Below are 22,574 nucleotides of genomic sequence, written 5' to 3'. Positions count from 1 at the left end.
CCCACGTTCAGAGACTGTCACATGTTCACCCACGTTCAGAGACTGCCACACGTTCACCCACGTTCAGAGACTGCCATACGCTCACCCACGTTCACAGACTGCCACACGTACACCCTCGTTCACAGACTGCCACACGTACACCCACGTTCACAGACTGCCACACGTTCACAAACTGCCACACGTACACCACGTTCACAGACTGCTACACGTACACCACGTTCACAGACTGCCACACGTTCACAGACTGCCACACGTACACCCACGTTCACAGACTGCCACACGTACACCCACGTTCACAGACTGCCACACGTACACCCACGTTCACAGACTGCCACACGTACACCCACGTTCACAGACTGCCACACGTTCACAGACTGCCGAACATACACCCACGTTCACAGGCTGCCACACGTTCACAGACTGCCACACGTACACCCACGTTCACAGACTGCCACACGTACACCCACGTTCACAGACTGCCACACGTACACCCACGTTCACAGACTTCCACACGTTCACAGACTGCCACACGTTCACAGACTGCCGCACATACACCCACGTTCACAGACTGCCACACGTTCACAGACTGCCACACGTACACAGACTGCCACACGTACACCCACGTTCACAGACTGCCACACGTTCACAGACTGCCACACGTTCACAGACTGCCACACGTTTACAGATTGCCACACGTTCATAGACTCACGTTCACACATCTATCGTTCATTTTTATTTCTCAGTTCCACTGAACTAAATCTTTTCGTCAGAGAAACTTTCATTAATTAACGTCATTACTCCCTTGATGCTCTACGTTCTTTTCCACACCGACTGCAGTTTTGGAAGCACTTTTCGCCCTCCAGTGACGCCTTGTTGACAATAATGAAGCAAAGAAACAAATTCTTAAAAATATATTAGAAAAATTTAGACCTGTTGTCTCTTAAAATAGTTTTTTTTTAACCTTTTTGTCTAAATAAAAATTAGAGTCTGTCTTTACTTCATAATTTTTTTTTTTTTTTTATCTCCCGGACTCGTGCTTTTCCATTCTTTTTCATTTGCTTTTCTGTGAATTTATTTTTTTCCCCCGAAATATTTCGTCAACACATATGACATTCATTATTCACGTTAAAATTATATTTAATAGATCAGAAAAAATATATTTTTAATTTCTGACATTAATGTAATTGTTATTTTGCTGTCGAGTTCAGTTTACTGCTTTTTTCTCTATATGGAAATTTACTGCATGGGTTCTAATTGACCTGAAGCCTCATGAACGATCGTTAGTGTTAATCACTGACCTAAACAACCTCATTCAGGTCTTATTTATCGTATGTATTTGAGAAAATTCTCTTAAATTCACCTTTTTTATATATTATCGACACTTGAAAAAATATATGCACTTGTGAATGCATCAAGGCGTTCACATTTGCTAGAAATTTTCCTCAAGTTTTTTCGCTTTCTCACAGAAAGTATTTAACAGCGTCATAAATATTAAACCAAACTATATATATATATATATATATATATATATATATATATATATATATATATATATATATATAGGTATATATATATAGGTATATATATATAGGTATATATATATATATATAGGTATATAGGTAGTAGGTTGGTAGACAGCAACCACCCAGGGAAGTACTACCGTCCTGCCAGATGACTGTGAAACAAAAACCTGTAATTGTTTTGCATGATGGTAGGATTGCTGGTTTCTTTTTCTGTCTCATAAACACGCTAAGATAACAGGGATATCTTGCTACTCCTACTTACACTTTGGTCACACTTCACAGACACGCACATGCATATATATATATACATACATCTAGGTTTTTCTCCTTTTTCTAAATAGCTCTTGTTCTTTTTTATTTCTTCTATTGTCCATGGGGAAGTGGAAAAGAATCTTTCCTCCGTAAGCCATGCGTGTCGTATGAGGCGACTAAAATGCCGGGAGCAATGGGCTAGTAACCCCTTCTCCTGTATACAATTACTAAAAAAGAGAAGAAGAAAAACTTTATAAAACTGGGTTGCTTAAATGTGCGTGGATGTAGTGCGGATGACAAGAAACAGATGATTGCTGATGTTATGAATGAAAAGAAGTTGGATGTCCTGGCCCTAAGCGAAACAAAGCTGAAGGGGGTAGGAGAGTTTCAGTGGGGGGAAATAAATGGGATTAAATCTGGAGTATCTGAGAGAGTTAGAGCAAAGGAAGGGGTAGCAGTAATGTTAAATGATCAGTTATGGAAGGAGAAAAGAGAATATGAATGTGTAAATTCAAGAATTATGTGGATTAAAGTAAAGGTTGGATGCGAGAAGTGGGTCATAATAAGCGTGTATGCACCTGGAGAAGAGAGGAATGCAGAGGAGAGAGAGAGATTTTGGGAGATGTTAAGTGAATGTATAGGAGCCTTTGAACCAAGTGAGAGAGTAATTGTGGTAGGGGACTTGAATGCTAAAGTAGGAGAAACTTTTAGAGAGGGTGTGGTAGGTAAGTTTGGGGTGCCAGGTGTAAATGATAATGGGAGCCCTTTGATTGAACTTTGTATAGAAAGGGGTTTAGTTATAGGTAATACATATTTTAAGAAAAAGAGGATAAATAAGTATACACGATATGATGTAGGGCGAAATGACAGTAGTTTGTTGGATTATGTATTGGTAGATAAAAGACTGTTGAGTAGACTTCAGGATGTACATGTTTATAGAGGGGCCACAGATATATCAGATCACTTTCTAGTTGTAGCTACACTGAGAGTAAAAGGTAGATGGGATACAAGGAGAATAGAAGCATCAGGGAAGAGAGAGGTGAAGGTTTATAAACTAAAAGAGGAGGCAGTTAGGGTAAGATATAAACAGCTATTGGAGGATAGATGGGCTAATGAGAGCATAGGCAATGGGGTCGAAGAGGTATGGGGTAGGTTTAAAAATGTAGTGTTAGAGTGTTCAGCAGAAGTTTGTGGTTACAGGAAAGTGGGTGCAGGAGGGAAGAGGAGCGATTGGTGGAATGATGATGTAAAGAGAGTAGTAAGGGAGAAAAAGTTAGCATATGAGAAGTTTTTACAAAGTAGAAGTGATGCAAGGAGGGAAGAGTATATGGAGAAAAAGAGAGAGGTTAAGAGAGTGGTGAAGCAATGTAAAAAGAGAGCAAATGAGAGAGTGGGTGAGATGTTATCAACAAATTTTGTTGAAAATAAGAAAAAGTTTTGGAGTGAGATTAACAAGTTAAGAAAGCCTAGAGAACAAATGGATTTGTCAGTTAAAAATAGGAGAGGAGAGTTATTAAATGGAGAGTTAGAGGTATTGGGAAGATGGAAGGAATATTTTGAGGAATTGTTAAATGTTGATGAAGATAGGGAAGCTGTGATTTCGTGTATAGGGCAAGGAGGAATAACATCTTGTAGGAGTGAGGAAGAGCCAGTTGTGAGTGTGGGGGAAGTTCGTGAGGCAGTAGGTAAAATGAAAGGGGGTAAGGCAGCCGGGATTGATGGGATAAAGATAGAAATGTTAAAAGCAGGTGGGGATATAGTTTTGGAGTGGTTGGTGCAATTGTTTAATAAATGTATGGAAGAGGGTAAGGTACCTAGGGATTGGCAGAGAGCATGCATAGTTCCTTTGTATAAAGGCAAAGGGGATAAAAGAGAGTGCAAAAATTATAGGGGGATAAGTCTGTTGAGTGTACCTGGTAAAGTGTATGGTAGAGTTATAATTGAAAGAATTAAGAGTAAGACGGAGAATAGGATAGCAGATGAACAAGGAGGCTTTAGGAAAGGTAGGGGGTGTGTGGACCAGGTGTTTACAGTGAAACATATAAGTGAACAGTATTTAGATAAGGCTAAAGAGGTCTTTGTGGCATTTATGGATTTGGAAAAGGCGTATGACAGGGTGGATAGGGGGGCAATGTGGCAGATGTTGCAAGTGTATGGTGTAGGAGGTAGGTTACTGAAAGCAGTGAAGAGTTTTTACGAGGATAGTGAGGCTCAAGTTAGAGTATGTAGGAAAGAGGGAAATTTTTTCCCAGTAAAAGTAGGCCTTAGACAAGGATGTGTGATGTCACCGTGGTTGTTTAATATATTTATAGATGGGGTTGTAAGAGAAGTAAATGCGAGGGTCTTGGCAAGAGGCGTGGAGTTAAAAGATAAAGAATCACACACAAAGTGGGAGTTGTCACAGCTGCTCTTTGCTGATGACACTGTGCTCTTGGGAGATTCTGAAGAGAAGTTGCAGAGATTGGTGGATGAATTTGGTAGGGTGTGCAAAAGAAGAAAATTAAAGGTGAATACAGGAAAGAGTAAGGTTATGAGGATAACAAAAAGATTAGGTGATGAAAGATTGAATATCAGATTGGAGGGAGAGAGTATGGAGGAGGTGAACGTATTCAGATATTTGGGAGTGGACGTGTCAGCGGATGGGTCTATGAAAGATGAGGTGAATCATAGAATTGATGAGGGAAAAAGAGTGAGTGGTGCACTTAGGAGTCTGTGGAGACAAAGAACTTTGTCCTTGGAGGCAAAGAGGGGAATGTATGAGAGTATAGTTTTACCAACGCTCTTATATGGGTGTGAAGCGTGGGTGATGAATGTTGCAGCGAGGAGAAGGCTGGAGGCAGTGGAGATGTCATGTCTGAGGGCAATGTGTGGTGTGAATATAATGCAGAGAATTCGTAGTTTGGAAGTTAGGAGGAGGTGCGGGATTACCAAAACTGTTGTCCAGAGGGCTGAGGAAGGGTTGTTGAGGTGGTTCGGACATGTAGAGAGAATGGAGCGAAACAGAATGACTTCAAGAGTGTATCAGTCTGTAGTGGAAGGAAGGCGGGGTAGGGGTCGGCCTAGGAAGGGTTGGAGGGAGGGGGTAAAGGAGGTTTTGTGTGCGAGGGGCTTGGACTTCCAGCAGGCATGCTTGAGCGTGTTTGATAGGAGTGAATGGAGACAAATGGTTTTTAATACTTGACGTGCTGTTGGAGTGTGAGCAAAGTAACATTTATGAAGGGATTCAGGGAAACCGGCAGGCCGGACTTGAGTCCTGGAGATGGGAAGTACAGTGCCTGCACTCTGAAGGAGGGGTGTTAATGTTGCAGTTTAAAAACTGTAGTGTAAAGCACCCTTCTGGCAAGACAGTGATGGAGTGAATGATGGTGAAAGTTTTTCTTTTTCGGGCCACCCTGCCTTGGTGGGAATCGGCCGGTGTGATAATAAAAAAAAATAAAAAAAAAAAAAATAATATATATGTATGTATATATATATTATATATATGTATGTATATATATATTATATATATGTATGTATATATATATTATATATATGTATATATATATACATTATATATATATCACACCTAAGAGTGACTTCTGGTGACATCAGAGAAGTGATGTCTGTTATGATATAGTATACTAAGATGGGCGTGACATCACCTGATAGACAGTAGGACGTCACTGAATAGACAGCAGGACACCTGATAGACAGTAGGACACCTGATAGACAGTAGGACACATGATAGATAGTAGGACGTCACCTGATAGACAGCAGGACACCTAATAGACAGTAGGACACCTGATAGGCAGTAGGACACATGATAGACAGTAGGACGTCACCTGATAGATAGCAGGACGTCACCTGATAGACACAAGGACACCAGATAGACAGCAGGACATCTGATAGACAGAAGGACACCAGATAGACAGCATGACACCTGATAGACACAAGGACACCAGATAGACAGCAGGACATCTGATAGACAGTAGGACGCCACTTGATAGACAGCAGGTGAAGATGACGTCACCAAGTAGACAGCAGGTGATGACGTCCTCAGGTAGACAGCAGGTGAAGATGACGTCACGAGGTAGACAGCAGGTGGTGACGTCACTAGGTAGACAGCAGGTGAAGATGACGTCACCAGGTAGACAGCAGGTGGGGACGTCACCAGGTAGACAGCAAGTGAAGGTGACGTCACCAGGCAGACAGCAGGTGAAGATGACGTCACCAGGTAGACAGCAGGTGGGGACGTCACCAGGCAGACAGCAGGTGAAGATGACGTCACCAGGTAGACAGCAGGTGAAAGTGACGTCACCAGGTAGACAGCAGGTGAAGATGACGTCACCAGGTAGACAGCAGGTGGGGACGTCACCAGGCAGACAGCAGGTGAAGATGACGTCACCAGGTAGACAGCAGGTGAAAGTGACATCACCAGGCAGACAGCAGGTGAAGATGACGTCACCAGGCAGACAACAGGTGAAGGTGACGTCACCAGGTGAACCCTGAAGTCCGACAACATCTAATGACATCATTAACTTCATCTGAAAATAATAAATATAGTTAATATCTTCAGACGTTTCGCCCTGGTGGGTGAAACGTCTTCAATAAAGATACCCAGATATTATACATGTGTCTAATTGTTCATCTCGTGGGTATTGTACCATTCAGGTAATTAGTACAATACACACCAGTGAAGAGGCGGAGCCAGGAGCTATGACTCGACCCTTGTAATCACAATTAGGTGAGTACACACACCATCCATCAACTCTCATACACTTGAGTGTATAATAAAACACATGTTTACAATATAACAGAGTTATAACATGTACAGGTCAGGTGTAAGACAGGAATTGTTGAAGCAATTGTGGCAGAGATTTAATTTATCTTAAGCTGATTATAACTGTATCGTGTTTGTAGGGTATTGGCCAGTCTGTGTCTGTCTGTGTCTGTCTGTGTCTGTCTGTGTCTGTCTGTGTCTGTCTGTGTCTGTCTGTGTCTGTCTGTCTGTGTCTGTCTGTGTCTGTCTGTGTCTGTCTGTGTCTGTCTGTCTGTGTCTGTCTGTGTCTGTCTGTGTCTGTCTGTGTCTGTCTGTGTCTGTCTGTGTCTGTCTGTCTGTGTCTGTCTGTGTCTGTCTGTGTCTGTCTGTCTGTCTGTGTCTGTCTGTCTGTGTGTCTGTCTGTCTGTCTGTCTGTGTCTGTCTGTCTGTCTGTGTCTGTCTGTGTCTGTCTGTGTCTGTCTGTCTGTGTCTGTCTGTGTCTGTCTGTCTGTGTCTGTCTGTGTCTGTCTGTGTCTGTCTGTCTGTGTCTGTCTGTGTCTGTCTGTCTGTCTGTGTCTGTCTGTGTCTGTCTGTCTGTCTGTGTCTGTCTGTGTCTGTCTGTCTGTCTGTGTCTGTCTGTGTCTGTCTGTGTCTGTCTGTCTGTCTGTGTCTGTCTGTGTCTGTCTGTCTGTCTGTGTCTGTCTGTTTGTGTCTGTCTGTGTCTGTCTGTGTCTGTCTGTCTGTGTCTGTCTGTGTCTGTCTGTCTGTGTCTGTGTTTGTCTGTCTGTGTCTGTCTGTCTGTGTCTGTCTATCTGTGTCTGTCTGTCTGTGTCTGTCTGTCTGTGTCTGTCTGTCTGTCTGTGTCTGTCTGTTTGTTTCTGTCTGTGTCTGTCTGTGTCTGTCTGTGTCTGTCTGTCTGTGTCTGTCTGTCTGTGTCTGTCTGTCTGTCTGTGTCTGTCTGTTTGTGTCTGTCTGTCTGTGTCTGTCTGTCTGTCTGTGTCTGTCTGTCTGTGTCTGTCTGTCTGTCTGTGTCTGTCTGTCTGTCTGTCTGTGTCTGTGTCTGTCTGTCTGTATCTGTCTGTCTGTCTATGTCTGTCTGTGTCTGTCTGTCTGTGTCTGTCTGTCTATCTGTGTCTGTCTACCTGCCTATCTGCCTGGTCTACTGTCTGCCTGCCTGCCTGTCCACACCTACTTGCCGTCTATAAGGACCTTGCCTGCCCCTGGTCTACTGTCTGTCTGCCTGCCTGTCCACACCTACTTGCCGTCTATAAGGACCTTGTCTGTCCCTGGTCTACTGTCTGCCTGCCTGCCTGTCCACACCTACTTGCCGTCTATAAGGACCTTGCCTGCCCCTGGTCTACTGTCTGTCTGCCTGCCTGTCCACACCTACTTGCCGTCTATAAGGACCTTGCCTGCCCCTGGTCTACTGTCTGTCTGCCTGCCTGTCCACACCTACTTGCCGTCTATAAGGACCTTGCCTGCCCCTGGTCTACTGTCTGCCTGCCTGCCTGTCCACACCTACTTGCCGTCTATAAGGACCTTGCCTGCCCCTGGTCTACTGTCTGTCTGCCTGCCTGTCCACACCTACTTGCCGTCTATAAGGACCTTGCCTGCCCCTGGTCTACTGTCTGTCTGCCTGCCTGTCCACACCTACTTGCCGTCTATAAGGACCTTGCCTGCCCCTGGTCTACTGTCTGCCTGCCTGCCTGTCCACACCTACTTGCCGTCTATAAGGACCTTGCCTGCCCCTGGTCTACTGTCTGCCTGCCTGCCTGTCCACACCTACTTGCCGTCTATAAGGACCTTGCCTGCCCCTGGTCTACTGTCTGCCTGCCTGCCTGTCCACACCTACTTGCCGTCTATAAGGACCTTGCCTGCCCCTGGTCTACCGTCTGCCTGCCTGCCTGTCCACACCTACTTGCCGTCTATAAGGACCTTGCCTGCCCCTGGTCTACTGTCTGCCTGCCTGCCTGTCCACACCTACTTGCCGTCTATAAGGACCTTGCCTGCCCCTGGTCTACTGTCTGCCTGCCTGCCTGTCCACACCTACTTGCCGTCTATAAGGACCTTGCCTGCCCCTGGTCTACTGTCTGTCTGCCTGCCTGTCCACACCTACTTGCCGTCTATAAGGACCTTGCCTGCCCCTGGTCTACTGTCTGCCTGCCTGCCTGTCCACACCTACTTGCCGTCTATAAGGACCTTGCCTGCCCCTGGTCTACTGTCTGCCTGCCTGCCTGTCCACACCTACTTGCCGTCTATAAGGACCTTGCCTGCCCCTGGTCTACTGTCTGTCTGCCTGCCTGTCCACACCTACTTGCCGTCTATAAGGACCTTGCCTGCCCCTGGTCTACTGTCTGCCTGCCTGCCTGTCCACACCTACTTGCCGTCTATAAGGACCTTGCCTGCCCCTGGTCTACCGTCTGCCTGCCTGCCTGTCCACACCTACTTGCCGTCTATAAGGACCTTGCCTGCCCCTGGTCTACTGTCTGCCTGCCTGCCTGTCCACACCTACTTGCCGTCTATAAGGACCTTGCCTGCCCCTGGTCTACTGTCTGTCTGCCTGCCTGTCCACACCTACTTGCCGTCTATAAGGACCTTGCCTGCCCCTGGTCTACCGTCTGCCTGCCTGCCTGTCCACACCTACTTGCCGTCTATAAGGACCTTGCCTGCCCCTGGTCTACCGTCTGCCTGCCTGTCCACACCTACTTGCCGTCTATAAGGACCTTGCCTGCCCCTGGTCTACCGTCTGCCTGCCTGTCCACACCTACTTGCCGTCTATAAGGACCTTGCCTGCCACTGTTTATACGCTCAGACAAACCTGTTCACAGTAAGAGGATTGTATTGAATGGACCAGTTATCAGGGGGATAAAGAGGTACTGTGGATGCTGCTTGTATTGCATGAATGGAATCTTTCCTCAGAGTTGAGCTGGATAGATAGACTGACTGTCTAGTTGAATTGATAGATAGACTGACTGTCTAGTTGAATTGAAAGATAGACTGACTGTCTAGTTGAATTGAAAGATAGACTGACTGTCTAGTTGAATTGATAGATAGACTGACTGTTTAGCTGGATTGAAAGATTGACTGTCTAGTTGAATTGAAAGATAGACTGACTGTCTAGTTGAATTGAAAGATAGACTGACTGTCTAGTTGAATTGAAAGATAGACTGACTGTCTAGTTGAATTGAAAGATAGACTGACTGTCTAGTTGAATTGAAAGATAGACTGACTGTCTAGTTGAATTGAAAGATAGACTGACTGTCTAGTTGAATTGAAAGATAGACTGACTGTCTAGTTGAATTGATATATAGACTGACTGTCTAGTTGAATTGATATATAGACTGACTGTCTAGTTGAATTGATATATAGACTGACTGTCTAGTTGAATTGATAGATAGACTGACTGTCTAGTTGAATTGAAAGATAGACTGACTGTCTAGTTGAATTGAAAGATAGACTGACTGTCTAGTTGAATTGAAAGATAGACTGACTGTCTAGTTGAATTGAAAGATAGACTGACTGTCTAGTTGAATTGAAAGATAGACTGACTGTCTAGTTGAATTGAAAGATAGACTGACTGTCTAGTTGAATTGAAAGATAGACTGACTGTCTAGTTGAATTGAAAGATAGACTGACTGTCTAGTTGAATTGAAAGATAGACTGACTGTCTAGTTGAATTGAAAGATAGACTGACTGTCTAGTTGAATTGATATATAGACTGACTGTCTAGTTGAATTGATATATAGACTGACTGTCTAGTTGAATTGATATATAGACTGACTGTCTAGTTGAATTGATAGATAGACTGACTGTCTAGTTGAATTGAAAGATAGACTGACTGTCTAGTTGAATTGATAGATAGACTGACTGTTTAGCTGGATTGAAAGATTGACTGTCTAGTTGAATTGAAAGATAGACTGACTGTCTAGTTGAATTGAAAGATAGACTGACTGTCTAGTTGAATTGAAAGATAGACTGACTGTCTAGTTGAATTGAAAGATAGACTGACTGTCTAGTTGAATTGAAAGATAGACTGACTGTCTAGTTGAATTGAAAGATAGACTGACTGTCTAGTTGAATTGAAAGATAGACTGACTGTCTAGTTGAATTGAAAGATAGACTGACTGTCTAGTTGAATTGAAAGATAGACTGACTGTCTAGTTGAATTGAAAGATATGACTGTCTAGTTGAATTGATATATAGACTGACTGTCTAGTTGAATTGATATATAGACTGACTGTCTAGTTGAATTGATATATAGACTGACTGTCTAGTTGAATTGATAGATAGACTGACTGTCTAGTTGAATTGGTAGATAGACTGACTGTCTAGTTGAATTGATATATAGACTGACTGTCTAGTTGAATTGAAAGATAGACTGACTGTCTAGTTGAATTGAAAGATAGACTGACTGTCTAGTTGAATTGATAGATAGACTGACTGTCTAGTTGAATTGATAGATAGACTGACTGTCTAGTTGAATTGATAGATAGACTGACTGTCTAGTTGAATTGGTAGATAGACTGACTGTCTAGTTGAATTGAAAGATAGACTGACTGTCTAGTTGAATTGAAAGATAGACTGACTGTCTAGTTGAATTGAAAGATAGACTGACTGTCTAGTTGAATTGAAAGATAGACTGACTGTCTAGTTGAATTGAAAGATAGACTGACTGTCTAGTTGAATTGATAGATAGACTGACTGTCTAGTTGAATTGGTAGATAGACTGACTGTCTAGTTGAATTGATAGATAGACTGACTGTCTAGTTGAATTGAAAGATAAACTGACTGTCTAGTTGAATTGAAAGATAGACTGACTGTCTAGTTGAATTGATAGATAGACTGACTGTCTAGTTGAATTGATAGATAGACTGACTGTCTAGTTGAATTGATAGATAGACTGACTGTCTAGCTGAATTGAAAGATAGACTGACTGTCTAGCTGAATTGATAGATAGACTGACTGTTTAGCTTGATTGATAGATAGACTGACTGTCTAGCTGAATTGATAGATAGACTGAATGTTTAGCTTGATTGATAGATAGACTGACTGTCTAGCTGAATTGAAAGATAGACTGACTGTCTAGCTGAATTGATAGATAGACTGACTGTCTAGCTGAATTGATAGATAGACTGACTGTCTAGCTGAATTGATAGATAGACTGACTGTTTAGCTGGATTGATAGACTGACTGTCTAGCTGAATTGAAAGATAGACTGACTGTCTAGTTGAATTGATAGATAGACTGACTGTCTAGCTGAATTGATAGATAGACTGACTGTTTAGCTGAATTGATAGATAGACTGACTGTCTAGCTGAATTGAAAGATAGACTGACTGTCTAGTTGAATTGATAGATAGACTGACTGTTTAGCTGAATTGATAGATAGACTGACTGTCTAGCTGAATTGATAGATAGACTGACTGTCTAGCTGAATTGATAGATAGACTGACTGTTTAGCTGGATTGATAGACTGACTGTCTAGCTGAATTGATAGACTGACTGTCTAGCTGAATTGATAGATATACTGACTGTCTAGTTGGATTGATAGATATACTGACTGTCTAGTTGGATTGATAGATAGACTGACTGTCTAGTTGAATTGATAGATAGACTGACTGTCTAGTTGAATTGATAGATAGACTGACTGTCTAGTTGAATTTATAGACTGACTGTCTAGTTGAATTGATAGATAGACTGACTGTCTAGCAGAACTGATAGATTGTCTGACTGTCTAGCTGTATTGATAGATAGATGACTGTTTAGCTGGATTGATAGATAGACTGACTGTCTAGCTGAATTGATAGATAGACTGACTGTCTAGTTGAATTGATAGATAGACTGACTGTCTAGTTGAATTGATAGATAGACTGACTGTCTAGCTGAATTGATAGATAGACTGACTGTCTAGCTGAATTGATAGATAGACTGACTGTCTAGCTGAATTGATAGATAGACTGACTGTCTAGTTGAATTGATAGATAGACTGACTGTCTAGCTGAATTGATAGACAGACTGACTGTCTAGCTGAATTGATAGATAGACTGACTGTCTAGCTGAAATGATAGATAGACTGACTGTCTAGCACACACACACACACACACACACACACACACACACACACACACACACACACACACACACACACACACACAGAGTAGTCAGGAAGTGGAATAGTTTGGGAAGCGATGTAGTGGAGGCAGGATCCATACATAGCTTTAAGCAGAGGTACGATAAAGCTCATGGTTCAGGGAGAGTGACCTAGTAGCGACCAGTGAAGAGGCGGGGCCAGGAGCTTGGACTCGACCCCTGCAACCTCCCTGAAAGCTGGCTGCCTTGGATCAAACGTGTAGCGCATGCTACACGCCAAGGTATTGGTCCAGTGTGGGTAGATTGGTAAAGCACTGCGTACCTTGTCCTAAGGTTCGTAGGTTCGAGTCTCCTTCAGCCAGAGATCAGTGTTTGTGTATATTTCGCATGCTCTCGCGAATTCCTTGTATATATATATATATATATATATATATATATATATATATATATATATATATATATATATATATATATATATATATATATATATATATATATATATATATATATATATATATATGTCGTGCCGAATAGGCAGAACTTGCGATCTTGGGTTAAGTAGCAACGTTCATCTTGCCATATAGGACAAGTGAAAATTTGTGTATGCAATAATCTCGCCAAAATCATTCTGAACCTATCGAAAAAAAATATATTTCACTGTGTTTGTTTATTATTAAATTATTGTAAACAAATCTAAAATATATATAGTTGGGTTAGGCTAAAATAAATTGTTCTTGCTATAATAAGGTTAGTTAAATTTTCTAAGATTCTTTTGGTGCAAAATTAAAAATTTTTACATTAACATTAATGAAAAAAATATATCTTTAAACATATAAGAGAAAATTTTAGAAAGAACTTAATTTTAAATGAGTTCTTGCTAATTGACCAGTTTTACATATTCGGCACGACATATATATATATATATATATATATATATATATATATATATATATATATATATATATATATATATATATATATAGGGGGGCAATGTGGCAGATGTTGCAAGTGTATGGTGTAGGAGGTAGGTTACTGAAAGCAGTGAAGAGTTTTTACGAGGATAGTGAGGCTCAAGTTAGAGTATGTAGGAAAGAGGGAAATTTTTTCCCAGTAAAAGTAGGCCTTAGACAAGGATGTGTGATGTCACCGTGGTTGTTTAATATATTTATAGATGGGGTTGTAAGAGAAGTAAATGCGAGGGTCTTGGCAAGAGGCGTGGAGTTAAAAGATAAAGAATCACACACAAAGTGGGAGTTGTCACAGCTGCTCTTTGCTGATGACACTGTGCTCTTGGGAGATTCTGAAGAGAAGTTGCAGAGATTGGTGGATGAATTTGGTAGGGTGTGCAAAAGAAGAAAATTAAAGGTGAATACAGGAAAGAGTAAGGTTATGAGGATAACAAAAAGATTAGGTGATGAAAGATTGAATATCAGATTGGAGGGAGAGAGTATGGAGGAGGTGAACGTATTCAGATATTTGGGAGTGGACGTGTCAGCGGATGGGTCTATGAAAGATGAGGTGAATCATAGAATTGATGAGGGAAAAAGAGTGAGTGGTGCACTTAGGAGTCTGTGGAGACAGAGAACTTTGTCCTTGGAGGCAAAGAGGGGAATGTATGAGAGTATAGTTTTACCAACGCTCTTATATGGGTGTGAAGCATGGGTGATGAATGTTGCAGCGAGGAGAAGGCTGGAGGCAGTGGAGATGTCATGTCTGAGGGCAATGTGTGGTGTGAATATAATGCAGAGAATTCGTAGTTTGGAAGTTAGGAGGAGGTGCGGGATTACCAAAACTGTTGTCCAGAGGGCTGAGGAAGGGTTGTTGAGGTGGTTCGGACATGTAGAGAGAATGGAGCGAAACAGAATAACTTCAAGAGTGTATCAGTCTGTAGTGGAAGGAAGGCGGGGTAGGGGTCGGCCTAGGAAGGGTTGGAGGGACGGGGTAAAGGAGGTTTTGTGTGCGAGGGGCTTGGACTTCCAGCAGGCATGCGTGAGCGTGTTTGATAGGAGTGAATGGAGACAAATGGTTTTTAATACTTGACGTGCTGTTGGAGTGTGAGCAAAGTAACATTTATGAAGGGATTCAGGGAAACCGGCAGGCCGGACTTGAGTCCTGGAGATGGGAAGTACAGTGCCTGCACTCTGAAGGACGGGTGTTAATGTTGCAGTTTAAAAACTGTAGTGTAAAGCACCCTTCTGGCAAGACAGTGATGGAGTGAATGATGGTGAAAGTTTTTCTTTTTCGGGCCACCCTGCCTTGGTGGGAATCGGCCAGTGTGATAATAATGATAATAATAATATATATATATATATGTATATATATATATATATATATATATATATATATATATATATATATATATATATATATATATATATATATATGATAGGGTGTATTGGAATGTATATGAATATTTAAAGGTAGTAATAGTAATGTATATGGATATTTATAGGTTGTATTGGAATGTATATAAATATACAAGAGTTTGACCAGAATAATGTAAACAAAGGGAGGAGAGTAGGCTGTGTATTTTTGAAAACTGTCTCGTTTATTAATTATATATTAGGATGGCCACTTTTTTAACTGATAGGCTGTGTGTAGGATAATGAGGGAAGGTGGTGTGCTTATCTGGCCATCCTGAAATAAGGACAGACAGTAATTTGAGCTAATTTAAAAATGTCGTCTGAGAGAGGCTGCTTGTGTGTGTTGGTGATTTATATGTTCAGTGAGAGGTTAGGTAGCTGTATTATGTAATTATCTCAGTCTTTGTTAGATATAGATAACTTTGTAGTCATTATTACCGAGATATTTTGAGTAATTATTGTATATGTTGGTGTTTTAAGTTCGCGAAAATTTATGCATTGCTGAACGGAATTAACAACATCGATATTAAACATTAGAGAATATTGTGCATAAAAACTAAATGCACTATAAAAGTGGTCAAAGAAAGGTCTGTAATTATAACGGGGTGTAGAAGGAATAAAATAATTGGAGATATATACAGTGAGAGGTATATTCCTTTCAGTGTATATATCCTGAAGCCTATCGGCTGATTTCGTCTATGGCGGTGATAAATTTGCATGCAGCCTTGATGAGCCTAGTGCAGTCGATAGGCTTCAAACTCCAACCCGAGAAGAAAAAGTTGAAAGTATTTTTTTTTTTGATAAAGTGTACACCCTAGAAATGTGTTTATATAGAAGCTGGTTGGCTGGAGGGAAGCAGTACCAGGCCAGACATCAAGGAGGGAGGAGGTGTCGTGCCTACCTCCGTATATCTTGGTCAGATCACTGGTTTTTAAGATCCATGGGACCTGTTGCTGGTGGGTGGATGCATGTTGTACCTGTATCATAACATTATTTATATATACATGACTATAAGTTGATGACTTAAACATCTGTATTACTTATGTAGGTTCACCAATAAACGATGTTTCGGTCCTACCTGGACCATTGTCAAGTCACAACTGGGGCGGGAAGGGTAAGGGAAGGTCTAAAAGTGATTGAGGACGGCAAACACCTGGTAACAGTAGTATTGTGACGGTGTTGCTGTTGCAATACAGGTGTTAACCCCTGAAACACCTGCTTGGACTGCAACTTAATCCGGTGTGATCTAAAACATTCCTTGTTGTGACCTAAAACTGACCTTGTTTGACCTATATACCTACACTTAGGCGTTTTTATCTTGCTGGGTTTTTTTTTCCTGTTTTATTCTTTGACTGTTTAAAAACACGACTTGTTATTGTCAGCAGCGTAACGGGATTTTAGTTTTTATAACTCAACTTTCTTGACTATAGACTGACCTGGTATGCTTAAGACTGAGCTGGTTTGTTTAAGATTGACCTGGTTTAAGAGTGACCTGGTTTGTTTAAGACTGACCTGGTATGTTTAAGACTGACCTGATATGTTTAAGACTGACCTAGTCTAAGACTGACCTGGTATGCTTAATAATGACCTGGTGTGCTTAAGAATGACCTGGTATGTTTAAGACTGACCTAGTATACTTAAAATTGACCTGGTGTGTTTAAGACTGACCTGGTTTGTTTAAGACTGACCTGGTTTGTTTAAGACTGGCCTGGTATGTTTAAGACTGACCTGGTATGTTTAAGACTGACCTGGTATGTTTAAGATTGACCTGGTATGTTTAAGACTGACCTAGTCTAAGACTGACCTGGTATGCTTAAGAATGACCTGGTGTGCTTAAGAATGACCTGGTATGTTTAAGACTGACCTAGTATACTTAAAACTGACCTGGTGTGTTTAAGACTGACCTGGTTTGTTTAAGACTGACCTGGTTTGTTTAAAACTGACCTGGTATACTTAGGACTGATCTGGTTTGTTTAAGGTTGACCTGGTATGTTTAAAACTGACCTGGTTTGTTTAAGACTGACCTTGTGTTAACTAGAGGGTGGTAGTCGTGACGACCTGGGATATAAAGGTGACCTCCTGGTCCTGGTCTACACTGAGACCATTACACGTGTTTTCATCGTGTTTGGTGTAGAGGACCACTGGGTGACTACACAACGGTAGGGACCTCAGAGACCCCCCCACACGGCTGGTCTTGAGGCTGTTCATCCTGGAGGTGGCGGCGGCGGAGGGACACCAGGGACACAAAGCGCCGAAGATCTCCAAGAATTCCTTTCTGAAGTTGTCATTGAGCCAGCCGTAAAGGAGAGGATTTGAACAAGCAGAGGACATGCCGGCCATGTGGCACACGGAGTACACAATTAACATGCTCTCCGTGTCCTCCCCGAAGGGGTTGTGAAGGTCGACGACGACGTTGTAGAGGTTAAGTGGCAGCCATGATAGGCAGAAGATGAGAGCAATAGAAACCAGAAGAGTGTTGGTCTTCCGCATCCTGAGGTCTTCTTTCTTGGAGCGAGCTGAACTACTACAAGCGTTGGTCATTCTGTATTTAAGCTTGTTGCAGATCCTGGCATAGGCTACGCTCACCGTCAGGATGGGCAGGCAGTACTGCACCACGATGACCAGGATGCTGTAGTAGGCGCGGCCGTGTGCCAAGGGCCAGTCCTCGAAACAATAAGTCACTACTTCGATCCCCGGCAGGTTGACGTGGTGATTCTCCAGCGTTCGCCAGATGAAGTTGGGCAGTGCTAGCAGGAAGGAGAGCAGCCACACCACCAGCAGGCTTCCTATAGCACCTACCTTCTGCAGGGACTTCTTCGTTGGATACACGATCACCTGCCGGACATCAACAACAGGTAAATCTTAGAGAAGGAATTTGTCTTATCAACAAGGCTTTTGAGGACTTTTAGCTAAAAAATTATGTATGCTACAAATTGCCTCAAACTGATCTGACACGTCGAAACATGAGGTCCTCTCTCTCTCTCTCTCTCTCTCTCTCTCTCTCTCTCTCTCTCTCTCTCTCTCTCTCTCTCTCTCTCTCTCTCTCTCTCTCTCTCTCTCTCTCTCTCTCTCTCTCTCTCTCTCTCTCTCTCTCTCTCTCTCTCTCTGTCTCTCTCTGTCTCTCTCTGTCTCTCTCTGTCTCTCTGTCTGTCTCTCTCTCTCTCTCTCTCTCTCTCTCTCTCTCTCTCTCTCTCTCTCTCTCTCTCCCTCTCTCTCCCTCTCTCTCTCTCTGTCTCTCTCTCTGTCTCTGTCTCTGTCTCTCTCTCTCCCTCTCTCTCCCTCTCTCTCTCTCTGTCTCTCTCTCTCTCTCTCTCTCTCTCTCTCTCTCTCTCTCTCTAGGGAATTATATCTGTGCTCCAGTTCCCAGAATTGAGCCTGAATGCCTTCCATCCCCCATCCACAGGCGCTGTATAATCCTACGGGTTTAGTGCTCCCCCATGATTATAATAATAATCCCTCTCATTAGCATCAGCTCGAGGGCAGGACTATAAAAAATTGATATCTTTGTTTCCTTGTCGTATTTAGCATTTTCTTTTTAATATAATCAAGACAGTCATTATATTCAGAGACAGAATTGTCAAATATAAAAATTGGAAACCTAAAGCTACAGTATTATTATTATTATTATTATTATTATTATTATTGTTATTATTTTTATTATTATTATTATTATTATTATTATTATTATTATTATTATTATTTCGACCCAGGTCTACTCCCTACCTCAGTCAACCCATAAAAAACGACAAATGGTGTTCTTTCAATATATAGTGTGCGAAATGAGTGGCGTCCAGGAAGTGTACCGATGTTGTCACTGGTGTTTGACCTCATAGTGACTTGGGGACGCAACTTTAAGACTTATTTTTGCATAGTTAATCCCGTGGCCTGCACTCTCTGCACTGGTTCACGATGGTCACTCACTGGTCCAGGATGGTCACTCACTGGTCCAGCATGGCCACTCACTGGTCCAGGATGGTCACTCACTGGTCCAGCATGGCCACTCACTGGTCCAGGATGGCCACTCACTGGTCCAGCATGGCCACTCACTGGTCCATGATGGCCACTCATTGGTCCAGCATGGCCACTCACTGGTCCATGATGGCCACTCACTGGTCCAGCATGGCCACTCACTGGTCCAGAAGGGCCACTCAAGTACATGTACAAGGTATAAAGGCCTAGCTGACATTAGTGACATACTACTATATAAAAAGCCGCTTGTTATGCAGAGCATTTCCCACAAATTAGGTCAATTTTATCCCAGGATGCGACCAACATCAGTCGACTAACGCCCAGCTTCCTATTTTACTGCTAGGTGAACAGAGACAGCAGGTATCTTAAAGAAACACATCGTAATATTTTCACCCGTATGGCGGGATCGAACAACGGACATCAGTGTGTGAGCCGAGTGCCAGTGAGGGCCATTCACTGGTCCACAAGACCTACACACTGAAAATGGTCCACTAGGCTCGGGGAAGATCTTCACAAGCCTTAAACACCCACCTCAAACAAACCCAGGTTCTAAGCTACACGGAACCTGTGTAGTCTGTCTTTTTCATCAGTGGAAGACCAGTCCTTATAATCTCAACATCAGAGCTTAAGACCAGCTGCCAATGTTGATGGGTAAGACCAGCTGCCAGTGTTGATGGGTAAGACCAGCTGCCAATGTTGATGGGTAAGACCAGCTGCCAATGTTGATGGGTAAGACCAGCTGCCAATGTTGATGGGTAAGACCAGCTGCCAATGTTGATGGGTAAGACCAGCTGTCAATGTTGATGGGTAAGACCAGCTGCCAATGTTGATGGGTAAGACCAGCTGCCAATGTTGATGGGTAAGACCAGCTGCCAGTGTTGATGGGTAAGACCAGCTGCCAATGTTGATGGGTAAGACCAGCTGTCAGTGTTGATGGGTAAGACCAGCTGCCAATGTTGATGGGTAAGACCAGCTGCCAATGTTGATGGGTAAGACCAGCTGCCAATGTTGATGGGTAAGACCAGCTGTCAATGTTGATGGGTAAGACCAGCTGCCAATGTTGATGGGTAAGACCAGCTGCCAATGTTGATGGGTAAGACCAGCTGCCAGTGTTGATGGGTAAGACCAGCTGCCAATGTTGATGGGTAAGACCAGCTGCCAATGTTGATGGGTAAGACCAGCTGCCAATGTTGATGGGTAAGACATATGTACAACAGTTGGGTATGTTTACCGTTGAAACGTTTCGCCTACCCAGTAGGATTCTTCAGTCAAATACAGAGGCAGCAGGTGTTGTAGTGAAGTGAAGATGATGTAGCCAGTCCATGGTGTTAGTCTCCTAATACCTGTTACTCCTGTTTCCCTGTTCATTCAGCAGTAAACAGGCACCAGTGTGTCAATTGACTGTTGTGGGTATCTTCCTGGGAGATAAGCCTCAGAGTTGGCTTGGCTTATCCTGGGTTACCCTTCATGGTTAATAATCTTTTTAATATCTAGGATCATTAACCCTCATTGTGTAATATTACGTTAACCTTCCTGGGTTAATAATCATGCTCTCTCCTGGGTTATTAACCCAGAGAGTTAATAACCCAGGTATATTAACCCCTGTTGGGCCAATAACTCCGAGTGAACGACCTCTGAGGTTGCTTGGAAGGTTGTGTTTTGACAAGTGATTATACTGGGGTGTCCGAGAGGCTTCCTGGGCCCCTTGTGTCCCTGAGAGAGACTTCCTGGGCCCCTTGTTTTCATAAGGAAGGCTTCGTGGGCCCCTTGTGTCCATGAGAGAGCCTTCCTGGGCCCCTTGTTTTCATAAGGAAGGTTTCCTGGGGCCCCTTGTGTCCATGAGAGAGGCTTCTTGGGGCCCCTTGCGTTCATAAGAGAGGCTTCCTGGGCCCCTTGTGTTCATAAGAGCGGCTTCCTGGGTCCCTTGTTTTCATAAGAGGCTTCCTGGGCGCCTTGTGTTCATAAGAGGCTTCCTGGGCGCCTTGTGTTCATAAGGGAGGCTTCCTGGGGCCCTTGTGTTCATGAGAGGCTTCCCGTGTGTTGCCTGGGTAAGTGGATGCTCAAAAGACCACTTTGAAAAAGGAGCAACACCTCCTCGGGTCCCCTTTGATGACCAGACTGAAAATGTTGAAGCTCTAGATCAGGTTGTTGATGGTGGGTAAAGTGATGTGATGATGGAGAGGTGAGGGAGGAGGAGGGAGGGATTGATGGAGAGAGGGAGGGAGGGAGGGAGGGAGAGAGAGAGAGAGTTTTGGAGGCTTGATCATCCTTTCGCTGAACCCGAGTCACAGACCTTTCTGGTTATCTTGATAGTGTGTATGTGTGTATGTGTCTGTATGTATGTGTATGTATGTGCATGTGTACGTGTGCATGTGTGTGTATGTATGTGTGTATGTATGTGCATGTGTACGTGTGTATGTGTACATGTGTGTACGTGTGTGTGTGTATGTGCATGTGTACATGTGTATGCATGTGTGTATGTGTACATGTGTGTGTACTCACCTATTTGTGGTTCCAAGGGTTGAGTCATAGCTCCTTGCATGTGTATTTTTTGTACATATGTGTGTGTGTACGTATGTGTGTGCTTTTGTACATTGTGTGTGTATGCATGTGTACACGTGTGTGTGTATTCGCCTATTTGTGGTTGCAGGGGTCGAATCATAGCTCCTGTCTCCGCCTCTTCGCTGGTATGTGTATGTGTGTGCTTTTATACATTGTGTGTGTACATATGTGCACGTGTGTGTGTGCATGTGTACACGTGTGTGTGCATGTGTACACGTGTGTGTGCACATGTGTACACGTGTGTGTGTGCATGTGTACACGTGTGTGCATGTGTACACGTGTGTGCACATGTGTACACGTGTGTGTGCACATGTGTACACGTGTGTGTGCACATGTGTACACGTGTGTGTGCACATGTGTACACGTGTGTGTGCACATGTGTACACGTGTGTGTGCACATGTGTACACGTGTGTGTGCACATGTGTACACGTGTGTGCACATGTGTACACGTGTGTGTGCACATGTGTACACGTGTGTGTGCATGTGTACACGTGTGTGCACATGTGTACACGTGTGTGTGCACATGTGTACACGTGTGTGTGCACATGTGTACACGTGTGCACATGTGTGCACGTGTGTGTGCACATGTGTGCACGTGTGTGTGCACATGTGTACACGTGTGTGTGCACATGTGTGCACGTGTGTGTGCACATGTGTACACGTGTGTGTGCACATGTGTACACGTGTGTGTGCACATGTGTGCACGTGTGTGTGCACATGTGTGTGTGCACATGTGTGCACACATGTGTGCACGTGTGCACATGTGTACACGTGTGTGTGCACATGTGTACACGTGTGTGTGCACATGTGTACACGTGTGTGTGCACATGTGTACACGTGTGTGTGCACATGTGTGCACGTGTGTGTGCACATGTGTACACGTGTGTGTGCACATGGTCAGCTTAACCATAACTAACCTCAACTTTGATGTAAATTCTTATAATAAAATTAAGTTGTTCTTTGATGTTCATTTTTCTAATTTTTTTTTCTTATTATTGGTAATATTACTGAGATGAGTTGCTGTTGACTTTGATGCTGCTGCTGCAATGCTTAAAATACACCTTATGTACCAGGGAT

At 43.1% G+C, this 22,574-nt stretch overlaps 1 protein-coding gene across 1 annotated transcript; it reads right to left on the bottom strand.

Annotated features, from left to right (window-relative positions):
* Nucleotides 1-16,998: 16,998 nt before the first annotated feature.
* Nucleotides 16,999-21,464, bottom strand: LOC128687073 (neuropeptide F receptor-like). The gene is made up of 2 exons (XM_070082116.1): nucleotides 21,437-21,464; nucleotides 16,999-17,826 (listed from the first exon to the last, which is right to left on the bottom strand). Exons 1-2 carry the CDS (start codon nucleotides 21,462-21,464, stop codon nucleotides 17,000-17,002), a joined length of 855 nt encoding a protein of 284 aa, XP_069938217.1. The 3' UTR covers nucleotide 16,999.
* Nucleotides 21,465-22,574: the final 1,110 nt, after the last annotated feature.

Source organism: Cherax quadricarinatus, chromosome 7, assembly GCF_038502225.1.
Source record: "Cherax quadricarinatus isolate ZL_2023a chromosome 7, ASM3850222v1, whole genome shotgun sequence".
Lineage (NCBI taxonomy): Eukaryota > Metazoa > Arthropoda > Malacostraca > Decapoda > Parastacidae > Cherax > Cherax quadricarinatus.
The sequence above is the reverse complement of the archived record's forward strand: the minus strand, read 5'-3'. Positions and strand labels throughout refer to the sequence as shown.

What these genes read in the sequence shown, in the direction of transcription:
- LOC128687073 (XM_070082116.1), bottom strand. Translation starts at nt 21,464, where the DNA reads ATGACTCAACCCTTGGAACCACAAATAG. An exon ending in ACCCTTGGAACCACAAATAG is followed by an intron (nt 17,827 to 21,436) that starts GTGAGTACACAC and finishes TCCTTCTCTAAG; the next exon opens with ATTTACCTGTTGTTGATGTC.